General features: G+C 42.0%; 1 protein-coding gene across 1 annotated transcript; it reads right to left on the reverse strand.

The window, feature by feature from the left end:
• Window positions 1-1201: 1201 nt before the first annotated feature.
• Window positions 1202-1714, reverse strand: LOC147627333 (uncharacterized). Its single transcript, XM_086816196.1, has one exon. The coding sequence runs from the start codon at window positions 1712-1714 to the stop codon at window positions 1202-1204; it is 513 nt and encodes a 170-aa protein (XP_086672322.1).
• Between the last annotated feature and the right edge of the window lie 10121 nt (window positions 1715-11835).

The raw sequence follows: 11835 nt of genomic DNA on the forward strand, positions 1-11835 counted from the left end.
TATACATCAACAAAGGGAGTGGTATTGTAAATAGCCTCATATGCTTCTGGGGAAATCAAAAATCTCATCCCACGTCCTTGAACCTTTTCCACTGGGAACTTGATGGATCTTACAAGGTGGGATGGCAAAATAGCTTCAGGCTTGCGCCGTAATAGCTTATACTCATAGGGATTTCCTTTCGCTTGTTTGTACCATATTCCCTTGACAACAAATGAACCAGCAAGGAAAACATTCCCCCAGTCATCTGTTAGCTTAGTATCAGAGTTTTGCTTCTGAGCTGTGCATTTCAAGACATAAAAATCTGCAAGCTCCTCATTGTCATGAGGAGCTATGACAGCAAAATTGTCACACCAATGCAAAGTGCATCACTCAAAGCATCATGGTGTCCTTCGTATGCAAAATCTTCAACTTCATTAGCATCTCTGACATCTTCTGAAGGTTCAAGGGTAACATACTCCCACTTTTTGACATGTGACTTTCTAGAGCACCTCCTCCAAAGGCCTTGCATACAAGAATTGCAAAAGCATGATAGCTGCCTGCATCTGAGAGCTTTTCCATTTGTTAAAGAGTAACCTGAGACACAATGTATCCCACAAGCGCCATCCATAGATTTGCAGTCCCACTTCTTGCTTCTATCCACGTCGCCTTCCTTAACTTCCCAAAACACCCTGGTAACTGGTCTTATGCATATGTGGCAGCAGCCCCATCACACATGGTTTGTCTTAAAAAGTCAACCACATGTGTTTTGTTCTCCTCGGTGAGCTCTACAAGCGCCGTGAGACACTCTATCTCCAGACTTGCCTTTGAATTCTCAAAAAACAGGCTTTAATATTGAATTTTCTAGAGAGAAAATGAAAAACGGGCATTTTCTTACTTTTTCTCTAATCTAAGGCATCAAAACGAGATTGAAAACGACTAAAGTATGAAACCTTCACTGTGGCAAAGTTGTTCTATATGATAAGGACTACATTTCATACATACAAAACTTTTTCTAATTCAATCCATAACATGCTCAAAAATCAATCCCAATGTATGCACCTGTGATGGTGGGATGAGTCACTGTCAGAACATGCCCATATGAGACTTTGCACAAACATTCAAAATCACTTTTAAACTTTATCTACATGCATGATACAAAAAAGTTTATTATGGCCTACAAGGGTCTATTACATACTCCCCTCCTCTCAAAAACTCTGTCTCCTCAGAGTTGGAATGAAGGAAACTCTGATTTCAAAGTATCTAGATCAACCCAAGAAGCATCTTGGATAGGATATAAATCCCATTTAACCAAAACCTCTACTATGTTTCTATTCCTAAGGTTTCGAACTCTCCTATCTAAAATGTAATCTGGTTGAACTCGAAGGGAACCATCATCTTGAAGCTTAGAGTTGTCCTGCAAAACATGGTGAACATTAGGAACATATTTCTTCAACAAACTAACATGGAAAACTGGATGGACCTTAACATGAGAAGGAAGTTCAAGTTTATAAGCCAATGATCCTATCTTTTTCAAAACTTTGAAAGGTCCAGCAAAACGAGCAGACAATCTTCTATCCTTCCCCAAAACCAAATTACTTCGTTGAGGCAAAACCCTTAAGAAAACCATGTCTCTCTTTTCAAATTCCAAACCCCTCTTATTCTTGTCATAGTGTTTCTTTTGTCTCTTTTGAGCCTCACGTATGTGTTTCTTGATTTTTGCCATTTGTTCATCCATTTGTTCAAGCATGTCTTTTGAAACTTCAACCTTGTTAGAGAAGTTTAGAGGTGTAGCACAATTATACCCATACATGGCTTCAAAAGGTGTCATTTTAATGGATGCATGCCATGAGCTATTATATGCAAATTCGACAAGTGAGAAATAGTCAGTCCAATTGGTTTGTTTCTCATTTACATATATTCTAAGCATGTCCTCTAAAACCTGATTAACCCTTTCAGTTTCACCATCTGTTTGTGGATGAAAAGCAGTACTCATTCGCAATTATGTGCCAATTGCATGAAAGGTTGCTTTCCAAAAGTTAGATGTAAACTTAGAATCCTGGTCAGAAACAATGCTTTTTGGCATACCATGCAAGCGAAAAATTTCCTTCACAAACAATTTTGCTATATGCATTGCGGTGTTGGTCTTTTTCATTGGGAAGAAGTGAGCCATTTTTGTGAGTCTATCAACAACTACAAAGATAGTGTCATACCCACCCCGTGTGTTAGGCAATTTTATAATGAAATCCATGGAAATTGATTCCCACTTTTTACCTGGTATATCTAATGGTTGCATTTGACCAGGCATACGTTTATGTTAAATTTTTACTTGTTGACAATGAAAGAATTCACGCACAAAGGATTGAATGTCATGTTTCATGCTTGGCCAAAAGAATAAACTTTTGATTTTGAGGTAGGTTTTGTTAAATCTCGGATGACCAGAGAAAGGAGTGTTGTGGCATTCATGCATGATTTGTTCTTTCAAAGAAGATGTGGAAGGAATACACACATGATTCCCAAAATAAAGATTGCCTTTATACAAATGAAAGTTTCCCTCAAACATTTCATGTGGATGTTCTTTCAAATAAGCAAGGATTTTGGAATAAAAAGCATCACTTTGCACGTGAACCCGAATTTCATCAATCAAATTTGTTCGTACAACACTCAAAATATTACATGAAGGAATTCAACTTAAAGCATCTGACCCATCCTTCTTCTTTTGGAAAAGAACGGCACTTCCCCAAGGAGAGACACTAGGCCTAATGAAGCCCTTCTTAATCAATCGGGCGTTTTATTTCTTGATGAACTTTGAGTTTCAAATTTTCAGACATTTTGGAAGAGATAAAACAATGAGTACTACCCGAGTCTATCAAAAAATGTATCTTTTGAGTCCCAATCTTTCCTGAAATTTTGATAACAAAAATCCTCAAATGTTCAAGAGAAGAAGAAGTCTTACACTTCATAAGAAAATCAAGACATTTACCTTCTTCGCTTGCATCCTCAATTGTGGTCTCCGAAACCTCATTCATCTTTGCTTGTAGTGGCTTGTCCATAGCTTTGTTTGGACACTTGTAGGTATGATGTCCCTGCTCCCCGCATCGAAAGCATAATCCCAACCACTTTGCCCTCTCCAAGAATTCGGGATCATGTTGCCAACGCACGGGTTGTGTCTTCTTACCATTGTTATTACCAGAATTCTGATTTTGTGAAAAACTCCTCAGATTTGGTGCACAGTTGTTGTCATTAAAAAAATTCTGATTCTATCTTGGTCTTTGATTAAAGGGTGCGTATCCTTGAGGACGATGGCCTGTTCGATACGATCCTAGAGCCATAAGCTCCAGAGTTTGCTTTCTTTTCATTGAACTTCTCCATCTTCTCCTAGTTCTCTGCTCTAGCGATAGCATCAAGAGAATCCACACATCCAGATCCCTTGACTTGAAAACGTAGTGTGTCTCGTAGCCCTTCAATAAACTTGCTCTTTAATGCATTGCCGGTCACCTCAGGTGCATATTTCTGAAGCCATAAAGATTTTTCTTTGTATTCGTCCCACTGAAAGATTATGCTTGTCTTCTTCAAATTGCTTGAAGCCGTAAAACTCCATCTTCTTCTCCATATTGAAGTGAGGCGAGAAGCAATACCTTTTCTCAGCTTGAGTTTGAAATTCATCCCACAAAATAGGTCCCACAATCGTTCGCGTCTGCATATAAGACTTCCACCAAAGTTTAGCAACACTTCTAAGCTGCAAAATTACAATTTTGGCCTTTGATTCTTGAAAAATTCACGTAGCACAAAGAAGTCTTCAAGCTCTTCCATCCATGCCTCGAGATCTTCGTTCGCCAGTCTTCTTTTCGCCATCAAACTCGTTCAATTTTGCTTTCTTGAAAACCTGCTTAATTGCAAATTCACCAGCATCATCTTCCAAAGATCTCTCTCGTCTTCTAGTTGGTGGTCTTGCATCCCCAGCTCCATTGTTTGAAGGTTCACCCATTCCTAAATCCACAAAAATACCTTCAATCAGATTCACAATCGTCTTCCCTGCTTTCTCCCTTCTCAATTCATCTCGCAAAGACTGAATTAGTGCTTCTTGTTCTCGGAGCCGTTCCTCTAAACTCGCCATCTTCAAGGATGCAGCCTGCTCTGATACCACTTGTAAAACAAGACCACTTCAAACACAATATAGAATATTGGTAGACAACAAGACAAGATCAAATAGATGGAGAGAGAGAGAGATTTTATTATATTGCAAGAGAGGTTACAACGAAAAAAGTACTTGTATACAGAACCTCGACCACTCGACCACCCCTGAGCGTTTGTATGCATAGGGTGCCTTGATCACACTCACACTCCCAATCACACTCTCAATCGCAATCAGGCTCTCAATCACATTCACAATCGCAATCACAAGAGGTCTCGCGATATATGTGTCACACACACACTCGTGGTAAATATAGAGAGACGCGTTCTCCAAACATAGCCAAAAGCGAGATTGTGCTCCAAAAGCGCGCGGCCCTTTCCTGCAAATTTTGGCGCGCGGTCGATGCTGCAAAACGTGGTAAAAAAACAAAAGAAAACTTTTCGCAAAAAGATTAGCAAAGTTGAGTTTTTTTTTTCACTGGAAAAATCGACCCTTCTTCAAGCTTCCGTATCTCCAAAACTGATGAAAATTTACCTACGCTCCTGAGATAGTGTTTTGTTCTCCTCGGTGAGCTCTACAAGCACCGTGAGACACTCTCTCTCCAGACTTGCCTTCGAATTCTCAAAAAACAGACTTTAATATTGAATTTTCTAGAGAGAAAATGAAAAACAGGCATTTTCTTACTTTTTCTCTAATCAAGGCATCAAAACGAGATTGAAAATGACTAAAGTATAAAACCTACACTCTGGCAAAGTTATTCTATGTGATAAGGACTACATTTCATACATACAAAACTTTTTCTAATTTAATCCATAACATGCTCAAAAATCAATCCCAATGTATGCACTTGTGAAGGTGGGATGAGTCACTGTCAGAACATGCCCATATGAGACTTTGCACAAACATTCAAAATCACTTTTAAACTTTATCTACATGCATGATACAAAAAAGTTTATTATGGCCTACAAGGGTCTATTACATACTCCCCTCCTCTCAAAAACTCTGTCTCCTCAGAGTTGGAATGAAGGAAACTCTGATTTCAAAGTATCTAGATCTACCCAAGAAGCATCTTGGACAGGATATAAATCCCATTTAACCAAAAACTCTACTATGTTTCTATTCCTAAGGTTTCAAACTCTCTTATCTAAAATGTAATCTGGTTGAACTCTCAAAGGGAACCATCATCTTGAAGCTTAGAGTTGTCCTGCAAAACATGGTGAACATTAGGAACATATTTCTTCAACAAACTAACATGGAAAACTAGATGGACCTTAACATGAGAAGGAAGTTCAAGTTCATAAGCCAATGATCCTATCTTTTTTAAAACTTTGAAAGGTCCAGCAAAATGAGCAGACAATCTTTTATCTTTCCCCAAAACCAAATTACTTCGTTGAGGCAAAACCCTTAAGAAAACCATGTCTCTCTTTTCAAATTCCAAACCCCTCTTATTCTTGTCATAGTGTTAGAGACTAGCCCCACAGCAGCTTCAGTGGTATCCAGAGCAACTGGGCTACCTTCGGTCAGAGTTTTGGTGTCTATTTCTTGATTTTTGCCATTTGTTCATCCATTTGTTCAAGCATGTCTTTTGAAACTTCAACCTTGTTAGAGAAGTTTAGAGGTGTAGCACAATTATACCCATACATGGCTTCAAAAGGTGTCATTTTAATGGATGCATGTTGTCAGGCTTTTTTCTGTAAAGATGTTTTGAGTCCGTGTACATATGGGATGCGTGGTGTGCAATAAAACTTTGCCCTGAATGCCTTGGCAAGTGTGCAGACGGAATGTCTTTGGAGTGATTTAGTGCATGCAATTTTCTTTGGAGACTTGGAGTTTTTATTTGTATGAGCTTTTTAGTCGTCAAGAAGGTGTCTGGGATGTGTGTAAATAAGAGATGGAAGAGCATGAGGATATCAATGATGGGTTTTGATGAGCCTTCTGGTGAAAATAATGTAGATATGCTGGTTTAGGTGGAGAGAGCTCAATTCAGACTGTAAATGTTAAAATTCCTCAGGCGACGCCAGCAAAATATAAATTGCTTTTATGCTTTAGTTTTGAGAATATTTTAGGTTTGGAATGGCCGTCTTGGTATGATGATGCTGATCATGAGGCTGTGGGCAACTCTCGCATAATTTTGGAAGGTTATGGGCTGGGTGTGATAACCCGGAGCACAAGGAGAAGGAGAGGCTATTGTAAGTGGTGGCCATTATTTTGAAGTAATAAATAAATAAAATTATATGTTGCACATGGTCAATTTGTAGGAGGCCACCTGGAAATCTTTATGGGCCGCCACCTCAACCTCTAGAAGGCGTGAGAGAAGGGGCCGCTTTGAAGGAGTAGTGGAGGGAGAGAATTGCCGGAAAGCAGCTTGCAGTAGCTTCGAAGTGGAGAGAAGAGACGTCGTGTGCAGAGTGTGTGAGGTGAAGACAACACTGGAGTGGCCGCCTCGTAGTAGAGGAAGGCGTTGGAGAGTGCAGACACTAGAGGCGAGGTAGAAGAAGAGGTGCTGCATTGTGGTGCTGGGGATTGCCTGGTAGCTGGCAAAGAGGAGGTTGAGGAGTCTGAAAAAGGAAAAGAGACGTGTGTGGTCATCGCGTAGAGGAGGAGGACTCTTGGGCGCAACAACGCAGGTGACTGGGAGCTGTGAGATTCGCCGTCGTGAAGAGGTGATGCTGTATGAGCAATGGGCTCGTGTGGAGCTGCTGGTTGGCGCGACGGGGGAGGCGTTCTGGTCATAGACAGAAGGCGTCAAAGAGCTGGCACAGAGGTGGTGTGTGAGGCACTGCAAGCAAGCACAGAAGGATTGCTGGGTGTGAGGCCGACTGCGAATACCTACCGTGTGCAAGGAGAGAACTGGTAAGCGTGGAGACGTCGCCTAGGGAGGCTGGCTAGTGTAGAGCGCTACCCGGGAAAAAAGATGGCCGCCTCGTGGAGATAAAAAACGGGTAGATAATGCTGCTGGGATTCTGCAGACATCAGAGGCGAGTGAGAGGCTAGGCAAAGTTGTGCCGTCTGGAAGACCAAAGACTGGCGAGTGTTTGGCTGCAGAGCAGCTGCTGCAGGCGACCTCGGGCATGCGCTACAGAGTGTGGTGGACTGGCTGTGGATACAGAGAAAGCAGGATATAGGTGCTGGGTCGTGGCCGCTCTTGAAGAGGGAATGTTGGTTTTTTGTTTTGGGTGCTGGCTATTTTGCTGGTAGTGCAAGAGAGTTGCCTCCTTCAGTTGAAGCACAGGCTGAGGACCAAGAGAAGCTTGGACAGTGTGTGTGGGAGTTTTTTGCTGTGAGTGTTTGATAAAAGGAGAGTGCGAGGAAGAGTGGGTTGAAGCTTATAAATTGTTAAAATTCGTGTAACCCCTTGTAAATGGACAATAGGGTTTGTGTTGATGATATGTGAGTGGCTTAGCCTTGCTGACAGATATAAGGTTTTTATAAATAGATATGTGAGCTGTTGAATTGCCTTTCTTTGGATATCTCTGGGTAGAGAGAGAGAGAGAGAGATTTTTTTTCTTTCCAGCTAGAGAAGCTGGTGGTGCCCCTTATGCTTATGAGTGTTCTGAAGGTGGTGAGTCGGTGAGCTATAGTGGCCTTCTTGTTTTTCTGAGCTGCCTCACATCTTTTTGGTGCCCCCACTGAGGATTGCTCTGCTATTGTCTTCAGTTTACCAGGGTTAGGCCCTAAGTGTTGAGAGTTTGAGGGAAGGTATTTTCTTGGGATCTGAGGTGAAGTTTGGGGGTTAAAATGATGTCTTATCCAGAGTTTTATGGTAGCCCTAATGAGGATGTGGCAGACTTCTTGGAAAGGATGGAGGTTGCATGCATAAGCAACCATATTAATGAGTCGGTACAGGTGTTGCGGCTTCTGAGCATCTGTTTGAAAGGGGATGCAAGGACCTGGTACAGGACTTATGAGGAGTCATTGAGGGTTGCTGTTCCACATCTTGATATGACCGAAAATGGATTAAAGACAGCACTTAGCAACAGATTCAAGAAGGTAGAAGACCCCGACAAGGTTTGGCATGAGGTGCAAGCTCTGACACAAGGTGAGTTTGAATCATTAGATGATTATATGAAGAAATTTTCTTTACTATGGGAGACTCTATGCAGGGCTTTAGGGGAAGACCAGGTGCCGCCTGATATGATGAAGAAAAACAAGTTTGTAGCCGAGCTTAAGAGGAGTATTCGCTGGAAAGTGGAATTGAAGAAGCCCAGGTCTTTTGAGGATGCGGTAGAAATTGCTAAATCAAAAGACTGGAAGCTGCAGCGGATGAATCAGCTGGGGATGATTCCAGCTGTAGCACAGCCGGAGATTCGTAGAGTGGAGGCTACACCCATGAATGCAGTGATTAAGAGGATGAAGCCCACTGAAGCCCAAGCTATGCAGATGGTGCCACAAGCTAATCAAGGAGTACCTATGGTTCCTGCAGGTTCTGATGAGGGATTGCGACAGGATATGAAACAGATGGTTGATCTTATGAAGAATTTGAGCTTAAATTTAATGGGAAGTACAGGTGGTGGACGTGGTAGAGGCCGTGGCAACAATCATGAGGGGGGAGATGGACAAGCAGGGTATGGACGTGGTCGCGGTAGGGGCCGTCGTTTCATCCCTACATGCTGGAACTGTGGTGAGCTTGGTCATCTAAGTACAGATTGTGATAAACCTCAGCGTATGGGTGGTGATATGTACCCACTACCTTCACAGTTACCTGACAGGTCAAATGATTATGGTATTGATATCAGGGATGAAGCAGGCCCCAGTGGAATCACAGTTGAGGAGAAGGGGAAGGCAAAGGTCATGAATGTTGTCACTCTGGAGAATGTTCAAGTGAGAGAAGAAGGGGATGTGATGCCTGTTGGCAAACGCACAACGGATGAAAGAGAAGGAAAAGGGGTGGCTGGACCCAGCTGTAAGAAGGGGAAGCAGCAGGAAGGAGAAGATGTGAAAGCTAAAAGGAAACGGAAGCCTCATAGAAGGTTCCAGGTGTCTGATTTCCCACTGGGGGATGGGCAAACCAGCTATGACTTGAAATCTGATTTGGTGAACAGGAAGGCAAACATCACCTTTGGGCAGTTGGTGGAGATGGTGCCAAAATTAAGAAGACAATGGAAGAGACTTGTGAATCCAATGGAAAAGGAGTCAGAGAAGAGGTCAGTCAAAGTACTATCTTTAGAAGAGCTTCCAGATATTTGCCCTATTGTGGAGGTGTGGAGTAAAGGTAGGAGCCTTGGTCAGGCCTATATAGATGGAGGAGCTCAAATCTGTGTGATTACCCAATCATGTGTGGAGCAATCAGGCTTGAGGGTGTCTGGGGTTTCTGGTTTTCGAATCAGGATGGCTAATCATCAAAAGGTAAAATGTCTTGGTATGATAAAGGAATTGGAAATTGAAGCTTTTAATGTCAAAGCTACTGTAGATTTTCATGTGATGCCTGCGGGTCTTGGTGCTTTTCCAATTATTCTTGGACGGCCCTGGTTGCGAGTGGTGGGTGCAGTACAGGACTGGAGGTATGGGACCATTTCTTTGCATAATAAGCAGGTAATAAAAAATCTTTTGAGATGCATAGTAGGAGATCTTTGAATGATGTGTGGGAGAGACCACAGGATTCAAGTGAAGAGGAAACTACCACCACTACTTCTGAATCAGAGATGGATTCATCGACCACTGCTTCTAGTGGAGAAGGGGCAGATGTGGCTTTTCTTATATCAGAGCAAGAAGGTAATGAAGATTAAGAAGTGCATGAAGTGGGTGTTGAGGGAGAAGACACTATGGGGTCGTATGAAGTGATCGAGGAATTATTCCAGCCAAAGATAGAAGTGAAGAAGAAGCAGGAGCTGATTGAAGGAATGCTGAGTCCGGATCTCTCGAGTGGAGAAAAGGTTAGATATGTTAATATGCTGTCTCATTTTCCAGAATTGTTCATCACTTCTTATAGAGAGATTCGAGGATTTAAAGGGCCAGACTTGAGGATTGAATTAAAAGAAGGTGTAAAAACAGTTAGGCAGAAGCTTCGCAGGATGGGACGAGAACAAATGCAGGCCCTGAGAGAGGAAGTTGATAAGCTGTTGAGTGCAGGTTTCATTACACCAGTGGATACAGCTGAGTGGGTAAGTCCTACGGTGGTGAGTCCAAAGAAAGATGGCAGGTGGCATATATGTGTGGATTTCAAGCCTTTGAATGCTGCTACAAAGAAGGATTCTTACCCCCTACCTTTTTTGGATGAGATTTTGGATACTGTAGCTGGATATGAAAGGTATAGTGTTTGTGATGGGTATTCAGGTTATTTCCAGTTAAAGATTGCAGAGGAAGATCAGCGCAAGACAACTTTCATTACACCGTGGGGGTTATTCTGCTACAAAGTTCTTCCTTTTGGATTGATGAATGGACCAGCCTACTATCAAAGAAGGGCAAATTGGGTATTATCTCCTTTTTTGAACAAGTTTGTGAAGGATTTTATTGATGATTTTTGTATATACAGCTCCAGGCAAGAGCATTGTGATAAGTTGGCTACAGTCTTTCAGCGTTATGATGAGTGTGGTGGTCAATTAAATCCAAAAAAGTGTTTTTTGGCTCAACCGAGGGTGAAGCTTTTGGGTCATGTTATTTCAGAGAATGGTATTGATCCAGATTCTGATAAAGTTAAGTCTCTTCTTCTTCTTCCTACACCAAAGAATACAAGGCAACTGGCTACTTTTGTGCAAAAGGTGAAGTATATGGCTCGATTCATTTCTCTATCTTCACAGTTGTTATATCCTTTGCAGCAAGCAGCAAAGCATGATCCTTTGCATTGGACAGAGGAGTGTGAGGTAGTCTTCCAGAAAGTGAAAGAGGTGTTGGGAGCTATTCCTACAATGTAGGCGCCTAATTGGGAACAGTAGATGAAGATGCTATTGGAGCTATGTTGTTACAAAAAGGGAAAGAATCCCATTATATGCAACCCGTCTACTGTGCTAGCAGAGTAAAACTTGCCAGAGAAAGGTTGTTATCAGAGGTGGGACTTGTTATGGTTAGTGTACTTTATGCATGTAGGCGGTTCCGCCATTACTTGTTGCCTCGCCCCTTTGTGTTTTTGACAAGCTACACTTTTTTGCCTCAGTTGATAAATGGTACAAATTTATCTAAGGCTATGATGAAGTGGGTGATTGAGTTGCAGGAGTTTACTTTCTCATTCTTGGTGGAAGAGAGTACCAGGGCTACCTTCGCTGATCTACTGACATATAAGGAGAGTCCTCTTCTTATAAAGGAGGAGACCATCAAGAAGCCAGTTGAGGATGCGGCTGAATTGGTGAATGCACACTTATTATATTTTGATGGTTCTTACAGGAAAAGCCATGATGCAGCCTCGGGAGGTTTGGTGCTTTATGATCCTCAGGGTTGCCTTGTTTTTAAGAAAGGTGTTAAAGTGGATGCACATAGCAACAATGAAGCAGAGTATCTGACTCTGGAAGTTGGATTGCAAATATGCTTGAAGCATGGTGTACACAGGATTCGCATTCGTCGAGGAGATGCATTGCTTGTGATAAAACAGGTATTGGGAGTTTGGAAGTCAAAGAATATGTTACTCAAGGAAATGTGTTTCAAGATTAAGGGTCTGCTGAAGGAATTTGAAGCTTGGAGTCTAAAGCATGTGGATCGAGGCCATAATGAGGAGGCTCATGAAGTAGCCCAGGGAATGATTGGTGAAGTTTTTGTTCTTAAAGCTCATGCATCATTTTATTGTGGCAGGGAGA

This window comes from Cibotium barometz, chromosome 21 (genome assembly GCF_041138505.1).
Source record: "Cibotium barometz isolate CiBa-2024 chromosome 21, ASM4113850v1, whole genome shotgun sequence".
Classification (NCBI taxonomy): Eukaryota; Viridiplantae; Streptophyta; class Polypodiopsida; order Cyatheales; family Cibotiaceae; genus Cibotium; species Cibotium barometz.

Excerpts from the sequence above, each read along its gene's own strand:
- LOC147627333 (XM_086816196.1), bottom strand. The coding sequence starts at position 1,714 with ATGGATGAACAAATGGCAAAAATCAAGAAACACATACGTGAGGCTCAA.